The sequence below is a fragment of the Syngnathus scovelli genome, chromosome 1 (assembly GCF_024217435.2).
Source record: "Syngnathus scovelli strain Florida chromosome 1, RoL_Ssco_1.2, whole genome shotgun sequence".
NCBI lineage: Eukaryota > Metazoa > Chordata > Actinopteri > Syngnathiformes > Syngnathidae > Syngnathus > Syngnathus scovelli.
Genome location: NC_090847.1, coordinates 13,327,266 through 13,344,440, shown reverse-complemented (window position 1 = coordinate 13,344,440; position 17,175 = coordinate 13,327,266). Strand labels below are relative to the sequence as shown.

Here is a 17,175-nt window from a genome sequence, read left to right as displayed (position 1 = left end):
TCCTTGAGTAGAAGTGGATCAGCTAATGATGTTTGGGTGTCTTGTAGTTTGTTGTATTTAAGTTCATCCATCTGATGTAATGCGGTCGGACCTAAACTCAATGACTAGCTGGATAAGGTACTCCAAGTATTAATCTCACTATGGTGCAGTGCAGCTCTACAGAAGTGGTTCATTAGTTAAAGGGCTGCTGGAGCCATTCATGAATGTAGTCAGAACCCCACCCAGTGGAGGAACCGTTATTGTACTGAGACACACAGATAAATGCACACACACTTCCAAAGAGAAAGTAGAAGTAGAGAATATTATTTATTTAACAATGCAATTTAAATTGACAATATATTTACAGATCACATCCATAAATGCCAGGGTTCCTAAATAAAAATTAAGAAACATTGATAATATTAAAATGGGACCATAACTTCAAAGTTTTAACAGCTTTGTTAGAAAACGGTAGTCAGAGAGTGTACACGGCACAAGATAATGGGGCATGACTTACACATCTATAAAAAAAAAAAGGGCAGAGAAACTACCACTGCATGTATTGCTTTTGCTGCATGGCTTCCTCTTAAATCTCAAATCATGCTCGGAATTATTCATGTTTCAAAAATTTTAAGCGGTACCTCAAGAAAGTGAGCTCATTAAAATGTAGAATTGTTTGTATGCATGTATTTTTTGTATATTTTGCATGTATTATTTGTATATGTTTTTCTTTCAAAGCAAGACTTTGCTTTTTTTTAATTGGTATTGTGCATAAATTGTACATTGATGACTGCTTAATACAGTCGTTGTCTTTATTATAAATCTCAGAGCTTAACTTGTTCCCAAAGTGAAGGAGCAGTGTGTGTGTGATTGTGTGTGTTTTGGACAGTTACCTTCCAAGTCTTGTTTGTTTGACTTAACGCATTCCTCTCAGCTTCTTGCTGAAAGAAACTCTTGTTCTCTTCCACATTCATTTGTGAGGTTCTCAGTTTGAAGCTGAGATCAGCACTCACTCTGCAGGTAAATTTGGAGCATTTTCTTCTCAGGATAAATAATGTACTGTATTTTATTTTACTCTAAACAATTTTGTGTTGAAACGATGCACCTAAAATACTATTTTCTTTTTCTTTTTATAGACATGAAGTTTGTAATGCTTTTTGCTCTTTTGACTGGTAAGTACAATATTAACATAATTATTTTATCATCATCAAGTCATAGGTCACTCAAATATTAATGTGTATTTATTATAACACGTTACAAATTACTCTTCTATTGGATTGTGCAATTTACTCTGATTGGCTGTACAATATGCTTGTAGCATATTTAAAAACTGAAGGGTAGTTTGTTTACTATATTTTTTTCCAACTCCATTAATTCATCATTCTTCAGCCCAGAATGCGTTTTTTGTCCAGGGTCCTTTGCACTGTTCAAGCTATCTTCTGTCATCATTTTATATTTAGGGGTTTTGGCGGCCCCATTTATGAAAGATGAGGAAGCAAAGCGCTTCATCCGGCTGAAAAGACAGTCAGGATACTGGGACCCCCACAATTCTCAGAACCAGTGGGGTTACACCATCCAGGAGCAGGTGATGTGGTCGTCACTAGATTTGGACAAACGGCACATATTTGCTGAAAAACACACCTGATTCCTTCATAAATGAATGTGTTGCTTTGGCACCCTTTGTGACTTCTCATTGCTAAGGAACTATGCTGAAATGACTTGTGGAGCTTCAAGTAGTGTGCAATGGTCAAAAAAGATCTTTCATTTTGTATGAATTTCCTTGACATCGATTTTGTCTCTCAGGCTAACGAGTACTGGACAGCCCTTCGAACAGATGCCCAGTTCTACATGGATATGGGTCACCTGATGTTTGACCGCTCTGTGGCGGAGTAAGTGACAAAGTATTTTAATGTAGAGCCCAACACCATGGCAGAATAATGACAGTTAGGAAGAGAGTGATGACATTTACAGAACGCAAGCTTGGAATCCTGACTGAGGAGGTGCGAACGAGACTGTCAGAAAGCTGTTGTCAATCGTCACGAAGATTTACATGCACATGTCTACGCATGCCCACATGAATCTCTAACATTGTCAGAATGATTTCTGCAACATTTTGGAGTTTATGGACATGACTGTTTCCCTCCTTAAGTGCCTACGGCGAGGAAGGCCTTATAATGCCTATAAAATCCAAAATACAAAGGCACTTGTTTTGATATTTTTGGATGTTAGAGTGGACATAAGTGGAGATGTGCATGTTGAATTTTTACAATGATTGCTATTGTTTTCTGACATTTAGTATTTTTTTGTTGTCTGGGCAAGAAAAAAGCAACTTCTCCTAAGTATTCGCTCACAATCACGCCTGGCATGACGATTTCCTTTCCGTGTACAATCACTACTGTCATGATCAGGTTTCAGTTGAAGAGCGTCAAGTTTACGCCAGCAGAATTGTATTCAAACTGCAGTTAGCATTGTTGTTTTGTGAATTGGACATTTTTGGACATTATTACACGGCCCACACATTCTGCCTATCAACAAGCAACTATACAAATGTGCAATGTTGATACGGACATGGTATGGTAAGGAGTGCTGACGTTAGTTCTTCTGCTTGCTTTCCTAGCTACTAAGTGGACGGTGTAGCACAGTTTTTTAACATATAAAAATACCACTCAATGCATCATTTGTACTTGTTTTTTATTGATATTTTATTTATTTACATCACCTGGGGCTGAGCTGACTTTATAATCAATAATGTCATGATAATAGTAATGTCATAAACAACATGTTTCCATTGATGTTGCAGTGAGAATCACAGACTGTACATGGAGATGTTGCGCAATACGAGAGCTCACTTGGACAGCCAGACCGGAGGACGCAAATAGAGAAGACAAAAACAAATTATATGAGGGTTGACATGATAGACAAACATGATTATAATGTGGCTAATGCCAAGGGAATGTTCCATGGTTGTACTGTAAAACTGCTCTGTACCTATGTTTTCAACGCAAATAAGAGATTAAAAAGTAGCAATTTAACGCATTATGTTTATGGTAATAATTTGACCGCACCGTCTACCCAACAATATCACAAGAAACAAATCATATGAGCCAGAGATGATGGAACATCATTTGGAACTTTGTTGGCTGAGACACACTTTGATATTGCATTTCAAATAGAAAAACTGAAATACAAACAGTTCTTATTGTGTAGAAGAGGTAGAATTCTGTAAATTTTGTGAAATGGATGACTGAAGAGTATCACAGTTGCAACAAATATTGGTAACAAAATAATAATGCATTTCAAGTCACATTCTTCTTCTTTTTATGATGATGATGATGATGAACTATAGAAATAGTGGCGATTTAGGATATTCAGGATTATCAGAATCAAAAGTTCTTTCATATTTTGCGACCACTAGGGGGTACTGTCATCTACTGACAACATTGCATTGCCATTCTTGCATGTGCTCCAATTTCATGCATGCATCAGCATCACGTTGAGGTTTTGCTGGACTGATTAAAATAAAATGTATTGGAAGACCTAAAAATGTATACAACTAAGTCCTTTTTCTACCACTTAGTCAACCCTCAACCCTCAATACTATACTATAGTCAGTGGTAGCTAGAATATACTTGTGATCACTGAGTGCAAATCAACATTTCAAGCCAAGGTAGCGGTGAACATTTGTCTATACAGTACTTATTTTGATCTAGGTTTGCCATTTTTTGTTGCATATATTGGAAGAAGAAAATTAGCCAATGAAAACTACAATGTTCTTAAAGTAGTGTCAAAGGGGTTTGAGTAAGTTGATATATGACAAAACAATTAAAATCTGTCAAAACAACATATTGAAGAAACAGATGTTTCAGACACACAGAGCTACGTATGTGGAAGAGATTTACATGATAAGTGTAAGGATTATTACAAGTGTAACAGATCCCCTGTAATAAAATAATTAATACTGAGTTATTGACTCAAAAATCAAGTGATCTATGCTACAGCTGTGAGCTTGAAGTTGGATCCTCACTTGGAATTGGTGGTGGGATTTTGAAGAACATGTACAGAGCTGGAGTGAAGATGCAGATGGTGCCAAGTATGGAAACAGTTAGGAATGCCCACAGGAAGATCCTGTCTAGCACCTGGGCCACAAACTTCCAGTCTTGAACCACCTGGAAGAAAAGGGGATGTGAGTGTAACAATTAAAATTTTCCACATACTGACAGCGTATTTAAAACAACACCCATTCACACAGACCTGTAATGAGGGAGGGTGACTCAAAATGACCAGTCGCAATTTTCCTTTGTGCGGAAATATTAAGCGATTGTGCACCGACTGCTTGGATACGATTCACAATGTCTTTTGATTACCTTCTGCATAAATGTGTCTTGAACATTTTACGGGTGTATGGTTGTGCTACTACACTAGTAGCAGTACATTGCAGTAAATGCACACTTAGCTAGAAACCTTTTAAACTCATCAAAGTCTTCTCTCGCAGTTAGTGAGAATTGAACCCAGCCTCCCATAGCAAAAGTCTGTGCCCCCCACAGTTTTAAATTGACTGGCAGTAAAGCACTCGCAGCACACATTGGTGTGCCACGGAACTCTGGTTGAGAATCACTGCTTTGGACGAGCGGTGAACAACTGCCACAGGACTTCTGGTGAGGCAGCTTGTGAGAGAATAACAAAAAAGATCTATTTTTAGAAACCTGACCAAATTGATAGATTTTGAGTTCCTATGTTGAGAGTAATTAGTAGAAATGAGTTATGTTCTGGAGAGTGACAGGTTCAGTTTTCAACACAAACCCTTTCAACCATTATGAGGTTATCTTACCTCTCGAATGAAGTGTTCCTTGCGAATATGTCTGCTGATGTAGCGCACTGAGGAGATGGCTTTCTCCAGCATGGTGGCCCAGGCCTCGTCTTCCTTTCCGTCAGAAGCACTCTGTCCTCCACTTGCCCTTTGGCCTGCTCTCCGAGCACCAGATCGTGGCTTCACCTCGGGACTTTCAGGAGCCAGCTCGGGGTAGTGGTACCGGTCGATGTGACCTCGCATGCACAGCAACCTGGGCAGCTTTTGAAGAAAGAGGTTGCGAACCCACGGCGACATGGGGTGGTAGGTGGCCGACGAGCGGTGGTGTACGTTGATGACGAACACAGTGACTATGATGGAGAGTGTCACAAAGATCATGATAAAGAGCAAATACTCGCCGATAAGCGGGATCACTTTGGAAGACGAGGGGATGATCTCCTCGATGACGAGGAGGAAGACAGTGAGCGACACGAGGACAGAGGTAGAGAGCGACAACTTCTCCCCTTCATCGGACGGAAGGTAGAAGACCAGCACAGTCAAGAAAGACAACCCCAGACAAGGGATGATGAGGAAGAGAGTGTAGAATAATGGCAACCTCTTCAAGATGAAGGAGTAGGTGAGGAAGGGGTAGGAATACAGGCCATCCTTCCTGTTTCCCTTTGCACCCGTGGCGTTGAGGATCTCCCATTCCCCGTTATCAAAAAAGTCCTTCCGGTCCACGTGGTTGTCAATCAAAACGAGGTCAACCATGTTGCCGTCGTAAGTCCAAGAGCCGAACTTCATGGTGCAGTTCTGGCGGTCAAAAGGGAAAAAGGTGACGTCCATGGTGCAGGCCGACTTGTAACTGGCAGGCGGTGTCCAAGTGATGACCCCGTTATACTTGACAATGGCTTTGGTCATCAGCGAGCCTTCAAACCGTCCGTCAGCACTACGGAAAAAGCAGTCACAGAATGTCTATCTTTTTGGGATTGTTTAAATAAATAAATATATAATTTCTATAAAACATGGTCATGTAGGATAGTCAATGAACTCTAGAATGTTGCCATGACACCGTTATTGTTGGCTTTCTAGTTTTCCTTTTCAATGTTAATTGACTGTCTCTGATAATGTTTCTTCTTAAAATGATGCAGTGGTTCTCACATCTCTTCACTGTTAGAGAATTTCCTAGTGCAATTAGTGGTACACTTTTAAAATCAATGCATTAGGTTTTTCTTCCTTTTTAGCACATTTTTTATTTGCCTTCTTGCAACCTTTGTGGAAAAATGATGAAAATGTCGGTTCTTACTTTTCGTACAGGACAATGTCAGGGAGCCAAATGTTTTCAGATGGAACTCGAATGGAAGTAATGCCTCCATATTTATCTGGATTCCAACGCAGCTTGTAATCAAGCCACTGCTGCTCAACAGAAAAACAACACACACACACACACACACACACACACACACACACACACACACACACCAATTGATTCAGTAACTGTAAGCATCAAAATGAAAGTTAGGTCGTTATTACCGTGAGTTACTCACAGTAGCTTTTTGCAGAATTTTATAGTCATAGAGAAACTTTGATTGTTGTGTCTTTTTATGGACTATGTAATGCAAGATGTGTCTATCCATTTTCAATGGCGAATTTCCTCATTATGATTGAGCTTTGAAACTTTTTCCACATATGCTGTGAAATGTGTGTATATGATCGTCTTTTTCAACAAAAATAAACAGTGCAGTAATATAAACGTTGACTGCTGCTTACCTGCCAAAGCCAAACGTTAGTCGTCATTAGCTGGTTCTTCTCATCCTAATCATATTAGCACAAATAAAAGAGTAACATGAAAAATGTATTAGAGATAATCACATGCTCAAAAATAACCAATGGTTGATATAATTATAAAAGTTAATTGAGTTGATGGTATTTGTGTGATGTATTTGGTTCATCCACCATAAGCTAAATGACAGTGACAAACATTTAGAGTCATGGTGTGTGTAATAGTCATTTAGACAATTATACTAATCATTCACCTCATTGGTTACACTTGCATAGATGTATTAGATACAACAGATAAGATGTAAATATATCTGCCACTGCAAAGATTACTCTATGTTCAGTTTATATTAACACTGTCAGGAAGATGTCCAGATTATGTAAGAAATATCAACTATATTGTGTCACGCCCGTGCCAGAGCACGCTCGGCCGACAACTTCCCTAAGCCGCATCCCTTCGTCACCGTAATGTCTGTCACCTGCTTCCTCTTGTTACCTTATGTATTTGAGCCCTGCCCGTGTGTTTCTCCCTGTTTGTGTCTACTGTTGTCTTCCGTGCCTGTCCGCACCCGGTGTTCCTGTTGTCTGGTTACCCCTCGGTCTTGTCTGGAGGCTCACGGTCAGAATTCTATCCTTGTCCAAGTGGACTTCTGTTGGTTGGTCTGTTTGCTGGCTGTGAGTCTCTGTCCCGTATGTGTCTTCGGTTCCCCACCTGACTCACTTCCAACTCCCTTTCCCTTCAATAAACCCTGGTCCAAGCTGCATTTGGCCGTCCTGGCTCATCTCATTTCCTGACATATTGTTGTGTTTGTAAGTATAAGTAAACTGCATCATATTGAGAGGTGGAGATTATATACCTTTTAGGGACAGAATTTGGAATTAGCTTTCATTAGATTGTGCAGATGCACCTGATGAAATTGAAATTAAATGTACAGTCATATGTTGAGGCCTCTAATGTTGTGATGTCTTGGCATATCAGTTTAAAGAATCTCATTTTTTTTTCCCCAGACATTCATAAAGGCCATAAAAACCTGAGGACCTAAATGAAGGAGGACAAGAGCACTGATCATAGGCCTCTTTAAGATGAGATGGAGGGACGAGACTAGAAAAAGATGTCAAGAAAATAGATTATTTAAAAGATCCAGAGGTCTGCAGGTGAGGGAGTGTTTCCTATGATCCCTGACCCCAGCTGTCACCCTTAATTGGATGCTGTGGCCATCACACTGAGCAGAGGTGAAGCAAGATCTAATAATGAGCTTTGCAGCAGACAAATAGGCAGGCTCAGGGGGGCAGCGTACAACACATTGTCACAGCACTCTCCCCTCGTTAGTCGAAAATTCAAAAGGACCATCTGGCTGTAGCGACTGAAAGTTTTTTCTCTCACCCCAAAAGTGACTTTGAATTCAGCTCATGTGGCAGGTAGAAGCTAAAATGGTAGCGATGAATATTTCACGCTGAGGAGTGTGGTTCATCCATTAGCATCCTCCATTTTCCTCCCTTTGAGCAAACCAAAGCATCTCATCCTATCAGCTGCAGCTCTGAAATATTGAACGAGCACTCCAGTCCGAAATGGAATGCTTGTGGATATACAAAGGAAGTGTTCAGGATCTATGCTCACAAATTCATGAACTGAGATAGTTACAAACTCGGCTTCATTTATAATAATAATAATAATAATAATAATAATAATAATAATAATAATAATAATAATAATAATAATAATAATAATAATAATAATTGTCACGCGCCACCTGCCATCCAACCATTGATTTTCCTTCCTTCAATTCTTCTCAGCCATGCCTGGCTCTGATCAGAACCTCGGACAGTTCTCTTTCTCTGCTCCTCCCCCTCCCGTCCTGTTATGCAGTGATCAGCGTTGCTTGCCCTCACCTGCCTCTCATTACAGGTGAGTATGCTACCCATCAGTTGCCCGACCTGTAATTCTGTTCTCCTGTAGCTCTCTATTACCCAGCTTTCCACTTCCCCTTTCCCCTCAACACAATAATAATAATAATAATAAAGCACAAACATGGTGTTAGAGAACATTTTTACCAAACTTTTGGTAGAGGACTAGATGGAAAGTCTCAGAATATTTGCATTTTATGTTTAGATTGCAGAACGGATTTGTTATCCAAACACCCCTAAAGTCATATAATTTATGATTATCCATAACTTTGGGAGAGAGCTTTGAAGTTCAAACTGTAATCAACAATCACCTCAGTATATCCAACAATAACTTCTCATACGTATATCAACATCATTTTTTTTCCTGTGGCTTTTTGTTGTGCTAACTCCAAAAAAGAGAGCAGCTGAAACAAGGGGTGTTGGGACAGTAAGTGCGACAAAAAAGACCAGAAATAACACATTTGGCTCACACTGAGAGCACACGACTCAAGTGTCACCATACACATCTTCATTTGTGAAGTTAAGGTTGAGTTTTTTATTGCTTTTACAATATTATTGTGGCTGCGGCAGAGCCCAGTGAGCTAATATTTAATTATTACTTTGGGGCCAATGTGTGCCATATTGTTGAAAATGAACTATGTTGAAGCATACCCTGTATATGCATCTATTTACAGCCTGGATTGTCACCAATCATGGCAGGGCTATTCCCTCTTCAACATAAGTGACATAAAATAAACGATAAACCAGAATATAAATATCCATAAACGCTAAACCAGAATATAAATATCCAGTAAAAAGATGATTGCAGTCCATTAGTGTGTGAGTGAGTCTTGCCCTGTACTCTCCCTGTCACAAAATTCAGGCTTTATAAAGATGACAACCCTCAATATGATGAAGTGAAGTTTTACACCACTAAAAAGCAATAATAATACAAAAAGGCAAACCTTTTAAAGCAGCTCTTGGATTTCATGGCATTGTGCATATGTACCGAATGAAGTGTAATTGGTAAGTAAGTTTATGTTAGCAATTGTAAAGTGTAAGTTATGAAGCAGAAGCAGTGTTGTATTCGCTCTCACCACATCGACCAGCTGGGAGATCTTGAGTCCGAAGCGGACCCTGATGGTATCGTTGGCGTGTTGAATGGGTCTCACCCAGCGCTGATAACCTTGGAAGAGATTCTTCAGCAGGGCGTCCTCCATCTCCGCCAAGGATACAAACTCATTTGATGCTCGAATGAAAAGAAGACAGTCAGAGTGAAACATAAAATCCAACAACCCTAAGTCTGGTACTGCATTTGATGCTGTATGTTGTTCCTTTCAGAATTCAAAGGTTTAATTCTGTTGTTTACAAGTTGAGCTGTCACCACTGTAATGTAGTACATAAAAACAATATGGTACAGTCATTCAAACAAGCAGAAATGTATCATTTTCCACTTTTTGTCTCACCTCTCTGATTGTTTTTTACCAAGTCCTACAGCTCCAAATATACTTTAACTTTAAAAGTGTATTAAAGTTTTCTTTGCAAAAGGATACCTCATCAGCAATTAGATATGAAATTACCCTGAAGAACAATCCAGTTTATTAGGTACTCGTGCACAATCTCACAAAATCGAATGTACTTAAAGTACAGATATACTTACTGACACTTTAAGTATTTATTTACAAACGTGTTATTGTGGTTGTATTTTGCAGTGTATCAAAGTGCAAAATTCTGTATATATTCAGTACTTTTACAAAAGGTGCAGGATACCATTCTAACCACAATGAGATACATATTGGTAAATGAACCTTTTGAAAAGTGGAAAATTTATATTAGGTATTTTATTATCACTATTATTATTACTAGCAGTAGTAGTAGTAGCAGCAGCAGTAGTAGTAGTAGTAGTGTTTGAAATTTTACAAAAATCTAGTCTCGTTCTTGTGGACTCGATTTCGTGAGACATCTTGTCTCATGGGATTTGTGTCTTGCCTCATCCCTACTGTCTAATCAGGAACAATTGTGATCGGCTTGGTTTCTTGAATATACAAACATTACATTATGCATGTGAAATATTTCAAATGTATGGGAAAGAAAAAACTTTGACTATTGCAGGTCTAAGTTGTTAACATGTTCAAGAGAGTGGGTGGGATAGTGATAGTGAGTAGTCTGCAATTTCTTGCATATCAAATTAGAAGTACAATTTGGGCCCAAAGTTGTTTTCTTTTTGCAGAGATGAAATTCATCATGTTCTAGTGTCAACTCATAATAATTGTTGTAATAAATATGACAAATAACTGAAATTGCTTGCATAATATGAAAATAATTGAGGCACCATGAAAAAGTTTGTATTTGCTGATATTGACAAGTCATAATAATTGTTATAACAAATATGACAAATAACTGAATTTACTTGCATAATATGCAAGTAATTGAGGCGCCACGAAAAAGGTTTATATTTGCTGATAGTTGCAAACAAAAACAAATGCCTCAACTCACTTCAACACCAAGATGACGCCATGTGTGGGGCAAAGCAAGAGTGCATTTTTCTTTGGCGTGATTTGCATGAAACAGCTAATAACAGTATAACTAAAAGTAATATACAATGTGACATTATACTAGTTAAAGTCTGGCACTTCATGTAAAGTACTATACTACTAGTGAAGCACAGGATGTTGGATGTGCACACATCTGCACCCAACTGTAGTACGCAGTGTGCACATGTCAGTTTGTGTAGTTTGTGTAGATTTGCGATGCCAAACTAGACATTTGTGCAGAAATGTCATAATGGTGGAAAGCACCAGTGGTATAATAAATATTTTTTTTTAAAAAACCGTTATGAGTAAGACACATTCGTTCTACTAGTGCGCTCAGCCTAATCGTTATATTGCGTTGAATTGTCTTTGGTAAGACAAAGAGCGTACCGAACCAGCATTTAATATATTGGATATCAAGGATATCGAGTACACGAAAGAATGCTCAATCACGACTTTGCATCCATGCGTGCATACGCATCAGTTCATTCTTACCACTGATGGTGGCGAGGGCGAGCGGGCAAGATGCAGCCGAGAGGACAAAGAGTAGCACCAACTTCATCATGTCCTGTGCGCTTCTGCAGATTCTTTTTGCTAACATCTGACGGTCCGGGGACACGCCGAGGCTTCCATCAAGACGAGGCGTGCAAGCTCCGGTCCTCGCAGCGATACGGCGTGCACGCGCAGACTCAGGGATGGAGCGTCAAAGGGTGAAGAAGGAGGTAGGATGGAGGAAGAGGACGAGGGGTGGAGTCACAGGGAAAAAAACGTGGAGCATTTCTTTTCGATTATTTTCACAACAAACATGAATACAACACTGTGGTGTAATAGTTCACGTATTTTTTCTTTATTTTTTTTATTTTTTCTTTATTATTATGGAATCACCCTTTTTTTTTAGATGACTCATCTATTTTTAGAGCGTGTCCAAATAGTTCTGCTGTATTTACATTTAAGATGTTAGGATATAAAACGCTCAAGTGCAAAAGCTTTCGGTTTCAAAATGTATATCCTAACATTTTAATTGACTGAGATGTAATGTAAAACCTCATGTAAAAGATGAGGGAAACTCCAACGATCCTGAAATTACGAGAGACTGACGCTTCATTTTAGGATGGACTTCCATGTACATCCACTGGAGGGCAATAAAATAGGAAAAAGATTCAAGCATGTTGTCAAAGAGCATGCATTGAACATGCATAACGCGTCATGCTGATATTTCCAGGTGGAGAAGTGAGAATGCAGCTACCTAGAGATTTGAAATGCATTACATACGGTGAAAAACATATGTATTGGAGTCATTCAATTAGTTATTTTCACAGGATAGGTGTGGGTGTTCCATTGAAGTGTGAAAATACTCACGGGAACATCACCAGAACAAGTACCTATGTGCACTGTGCAGCCAAATGTTCACTAGCTCCAAATAACAGCTTTACTATATAAAACTGCCCATTAGAAGTGGCTGATGAGAAAAATGAAAGATTGACTTATTTTCAAACAACTTGTGATGCCTTCATAATCCAACATGGTTTATATCACGACAATAATTGTCCAGAAATGATACTATCCGCTACTTTTATGCGTTTTTATTACAAAGACACCCATGTAACTTGTGACTGATGGCCATGGGTTCTCCCAGATGATACCACTTTTGATAGTGTTGCAAGTGTTGAGAATCTTGTAGGAAGAGCGTGAAAACGTCAAGCTGAAGTGATAAATAAACAGTAGATGGTTCAGAAGTTGGCTTAGTGAATTACGTATAACAAATGTCCATTTTCTATGTTGCTTATCCTGTTCAGACTCAATGGGGGCTGTCAAAGATAATAGACCAAGATTTACAAACAAAGCTTAAGAAAAATAAGATCATTTCAAAACCAAGGGTTGTTTTGGACTAGTTTTGCTTGCTGTGCTTGGGTCACACTCGTATAGACAGTAGATCATAGGGACTCAAATACTATTCTCAAAGGGCCACCAAAACCTTTTTCAATCAGTCAAAATGTATTTATTAAGGTGAAACAGGTCACACGTAATCATACTGTAGTAGTCAAAATAAAATGTTCTTTTCATTCAGAACAACGTTATTTTCATTTGATGGGCCGAACAAACACGGGAGCGACTGAGTAGAAGAATTGAGGACAAAAGGAACATATGCTATTATAGTTTCTGCTAAATGATCAAATCATTTATTTAAAGAAAAAAGTGCATTTTTCTTTCCTACTAAACATCCCTTTAACTTTCGAGTGATTTCAAAAGTTCAAAACCCACGATTGTTTTTGAAAAGAAAAACTGCACTTTTGTTAAATTATATCACAAAGCAGCATCAGATACGATAAAAAGATACAAATCTGCAACCCCTGCAGGTGAAATGACCCAAACTATTTTGGTGCACAACATACAAAGAACAACGCATCAAGCACAAAGTGCATGTTTGCTATTTTGCATCTTCATCTCCTCCTTCTGTCCTCATCGTGGGCTACAGTGATGGGAGGCTGGTTATCACAATGAAATTATCCTGATTTTCTGCTCCACTTGGAGCCAGGGGGACGAGCAGCTGCTGCCTCCCAGATCGTCCCGTCCGCCTCCCCTCTAATCATTTGGAAACAAAATTTCTTGTGGGCTGGAAACCTGCCGGTTCCTTCCATAACGACTCAGGACAGCTGGGTTTGGAGAAGCATGTGTGATTGTACTGCGGTGGGTTTTGTTACATGCACGAGAGACCCCAGAAACCAAAAGGAACTACTTTTGTTACGTGTGTATTGCTGTGGACTGGATAATTGTGTCCTCTGTTGTTGCATAAATTCATTGTGCATAATTTGACTGGGTGCAACAATATTTGTTAAAGCAGAGGAAGCAGCTGTGTCTCGCCTGCGCCTGTGGGTTTTATCTTACAATATGTTTGTTATTGTAAGCCTTAAAAAACTGGTGATAAAAGCAGCACAAGAACACAAGTATACGTATAAAGTCACTGGTCCCACACATGCTCATCTGTTAGTCAACAGAGGTTGCCACCAGCACTTTAAATGATGAGATGATAAACTTTAAAGCTTTCATTTAAATGAGTGGCACCTTGACTATTGTCAAGCGCTGAGTGAAGAATGTATCACTGAATTCATTAAATGAATCCGCTTTTCTCACAATTACTAAATTGAAAGACAATCGAACGGATGAATATGCAATACTAGTGAACCTCCTATATCAATTCAATTTTGTTCTTATGTTTTAATTTATTAGGAATAATTCAAGTGGGATGCAAAAAAAGACGTTTGCAAAGTGTTTTTAAAATGTGTTTGTAAGTGTGTGCATGGATTATGAGTGTGTATATACGTGTACGCATGTGTGCATGCTGCAAGTCAGGTGGCAGAATGAACTCTGGCACGTCAAACATGTTGTCATCAGATGTGACTCAACTGTGCTTCTTGTGTCTCATCTGTACTCGTGCATCATGCATGAATGTTTGTTGACGGTATGTGGTTGCGTGCGTGTAGTATAGGTAACGAGGTTCATAAAAGTGCAGGGCCAAGAGGGCCAAGAAGCAGGGGCCAAGAATTGCAATAAGTAATGCCTTGAGAGATACAAGTGACATAAATTGATTTGTTTTTAGATACAATGTCGTTGTTGAAGCAAATCATTATATTGATTTACGAATAAAAGTTTGACATACGAGCGCTAAAAAGGCAACAGACGTTATAATTTTCTCTCTCTCTCCGTCTCTCTCTTATATATATATATATATATATATATATATATATATATATATATATATATATATATATATTAGATATACCTACACACACACACCTACACACACACACACACACACACACACACACACACACACACACAAACACAAAGCCATCCATCCATTCTTTGCAATGCTTGTCCCCATATATATGTATATTTTATTACATGAACACACGTACACATACTGACCTGTGTGTTTGATGTCGCCATTGTATCATGTCATTTACAGTGTAGTCAACACTACAGGGCACGCTGGGATGTGTATGAGTGTGGATAGTGTGTCTCAGTGCAACTTGACAGTGAAATTTGTCTCTCTTTCCCATTTAGAGTCAAAGAGATGTTGTATAACCAACCGCCCAGCGCCTCTGGACAAGAGCGACAGATAATGAGGCGCCTTCTGTCACGTCACATATGCAACACATCACGTGTGCTTCGAGCTGCAGTGACAGCATCAAGAGGACCTCGATTTTTGGCTGACAATATCTCATTGTGTCTTCAGCTTTTAACGGACATAATGTACTGCAGGGTTAGGGTAGGCAGACTATAATGCACCTTTCAACATTCATTATTCATCATGCACTGAAAGAAGCTTAAATGTATTGATGCTTTAAAAAAAAGACAATATGCACAATGCAAGGAAACCACTAAAACAAGCACTCAGTGGATGCTGTATTAAAGTGTCTGCAATGATATAAAATTATCAATCCTTTTGGCTACTATACCGCATATTCTAGTTAGGGTTGTGGGTAGCTGGATATTATCCCATCTGGTTTTGGTAAAATGGTAGGTTACACCATGAATCCGTCACCAATCACACAAAAAGTAATGAAATTAGGTATATATTGCTTAATTACAAAACCTGTTCTGCCACAAGAACATGAATTTTGATCTGGTAAACATATTCAATCTACAGCTACGTACATCCATTCATGAAAGTCTCATTACCAAGATGGCTCCTTCCATGAAATCAGGCATCATCTCCCACAAAACCATCTCAAGACGTAAGGTTCAGAGATTATTGGAAGATTAGGAGAGCAAGTACTAATGGTTTCACAGGTCCACGTGCATCTGCATGTCGAATAACAATAATAATATTTTATATAATATTTAATATAATAATATATTAGATATATTTTTTTCATCAATTTGCATTAAATATTGATGAATGGGTGGACCGCTATATTGCACAAAACATTTTTTAGTCACCAAAAATGTGTAAATTTCTTCCAAGTTCCCAAGGTGATACTGAATGGAACCCTACCTATGAAACTGAGGAGAATGACAATAGCTATATCTGCCGTCTTGTTTCCACGATTTGCACTCAAGAAGCTGTTTATTTCTGCTTGACCTGTGTCTTGTCCATGTTTTGAGCTAACTGTTGATGATTCCTTTGTTATTTAAGTCAAAGGCCCGTATAACTCTCAACAGTAAAGGTTTCTCACAAAGCTTCCAGCCTTAGAAGATCAACGGAATAACAACAGTGCTCATCACCAAATGAGCCTCACACCAAAAGTGAAGCACGGTGGGAGCAGCATCATGGTCATTGGCTGTTCTTCCTCAGCTGGAACTGGGCCCTTCCTCAAGGTGAAAGGAATCATAAACAGTGTTAAATAAGAGCCAACGCTTGCACAATACTTTAAGGCTTCTGCGAGAAAGCAAAATAAACTTTATTTCAATTCTCCCCCCCAAAAAATAATCATTTGAGTTATACAGGTTTTAGGTTAAATTAATGATGAAAATAAATTTTGAAATTACCATGTGCTTAGAATTTAGCTGTTAGCGGTATCAGGGGATGGAAGTTTGTATTTGGATGAACTATAAAATATTAATCGTTATCATAATCACATCTTTTGGAGCTGAACAGCAACTATCTGATATTAGTGTTACCTGCATGAAAAGATTTAATTTGGGTAACACAGTATTATTACTTGAAGCAAAATAATGTCCTACTAATAAAACAAAACAGCTACGCAGATGACTCGCTTCATTTGTAAAGATCATAATCTGAATTGTGCGTGACCTTTCAGTCTGAAACCCAAGAAAGCGCCAGAAGCATTTTGTGTTGTTAAACCAAAATACTCTTAATTTCTTCGACAATGTTCCTGTATCCATCTATAAATATGCATCCGGTATCTCTGCACTTGTGTGTTTGCCTGTGTGTGTGTGTGTATGTGTGCATTCACCCCCCCCCCCCCAAGAATGAATTATTTAGAGAAGAGTCTCCTCGACTTATCCACGGTCGAGCGGCCTCTGGCACGTACGGTTCTGCTCACAGCGGCACAAGAGACCCTAATTCGGCATCGTCTGCCACTGTCTTACCCGACAGCGCCACACAATCTTCCCTGCATGCTCTAGTCCACAGCTGATGTCCCCTTGCTGTGCCCTCACCTTTGCGCAACTTCTCCACCGGAGAGATCCGATCTTTTGGCATATAATGTATCTTCAGTTAAAATAAAATAACGCACACAATTTCATGTT

General features: G+C 38.9%; 2 protein-coding genes and 1 long non-coding RNA gene across 4 annotated transcripts; 2 read left to right on the top strand and 1 right to left on the bottom strand.

The window, feature by feature from the left end:
* Positions 1-556: 556 nt before the first annotated feature.
* Positions 557-3,009, top strand: LOC125979725 (uncharacterized protein C3orf85-like). Of its 2 annotated transcripts, XM_049738236.2 has the most exons (5): positions 559-999; positions 1,116-1,151; positions 1,440-1,564; positions 1,783-1,868; positions 2,780-3,009. In XM_049738236.2, the coding sequence occupies exons 2-5, from the start codon at positions 1,118-1,120 to the stop codon at positions 2,856-2,858; spliced, it is 324 nt and encodes a 107-aa protein (XP_049594193.2). In that variant the 5' UTR covers positions 559-999; positions 1,116-1,117; the 3' UTR covers positions 2,859-3,009. The 2 variants fall into 2 exon arrangements, with proteins under 2 accessions (XP_068507321.1, XP_049594193.2); XM_068651220.1 differs by having other exon boundaries at positions 557-1,151.
* LOC125979717 (neuronal acetylcholine receptor subunit non-alpha-2) lies at positions 2,654-11,740 on the bottom strand. Its single transcript, XM_049738229.2, has 6 exons — positions 11,455-11,740; positions 9,526-9,677; positions 6,536-6,580; positions 6,072-6,181; positions 4,808-5,714; positions 2,654-4,145 (listed from the first exon to the last, which is right to left on the bottom strand). The coding sequence occupies exons 1-6, from the start codon at positions 11,558-11,560 to the stop codon at positions 3,972-3,974; spliced, it is 1,494 nt and encodes a 497-aa protein (XP_049594186.1). The 5' UTR covers positions 11,561-11,740; the 3' UTR covers positions 2,654-3,971.
* On the top strand, positions 11,567-16,670 carry LOC125979731 (uncharacterized). Its single transcript, XR_007485396.1, has 2 exons — positions 11,567-11,681; positions 15,025-16,670. It is a non-coding gene; the product is annotated as an uncharacterized lncRNA (long non-coding RNA).
* The last annotated feature ends 505 nt before the right edge of the window (positions 16,671-17,175 follow it).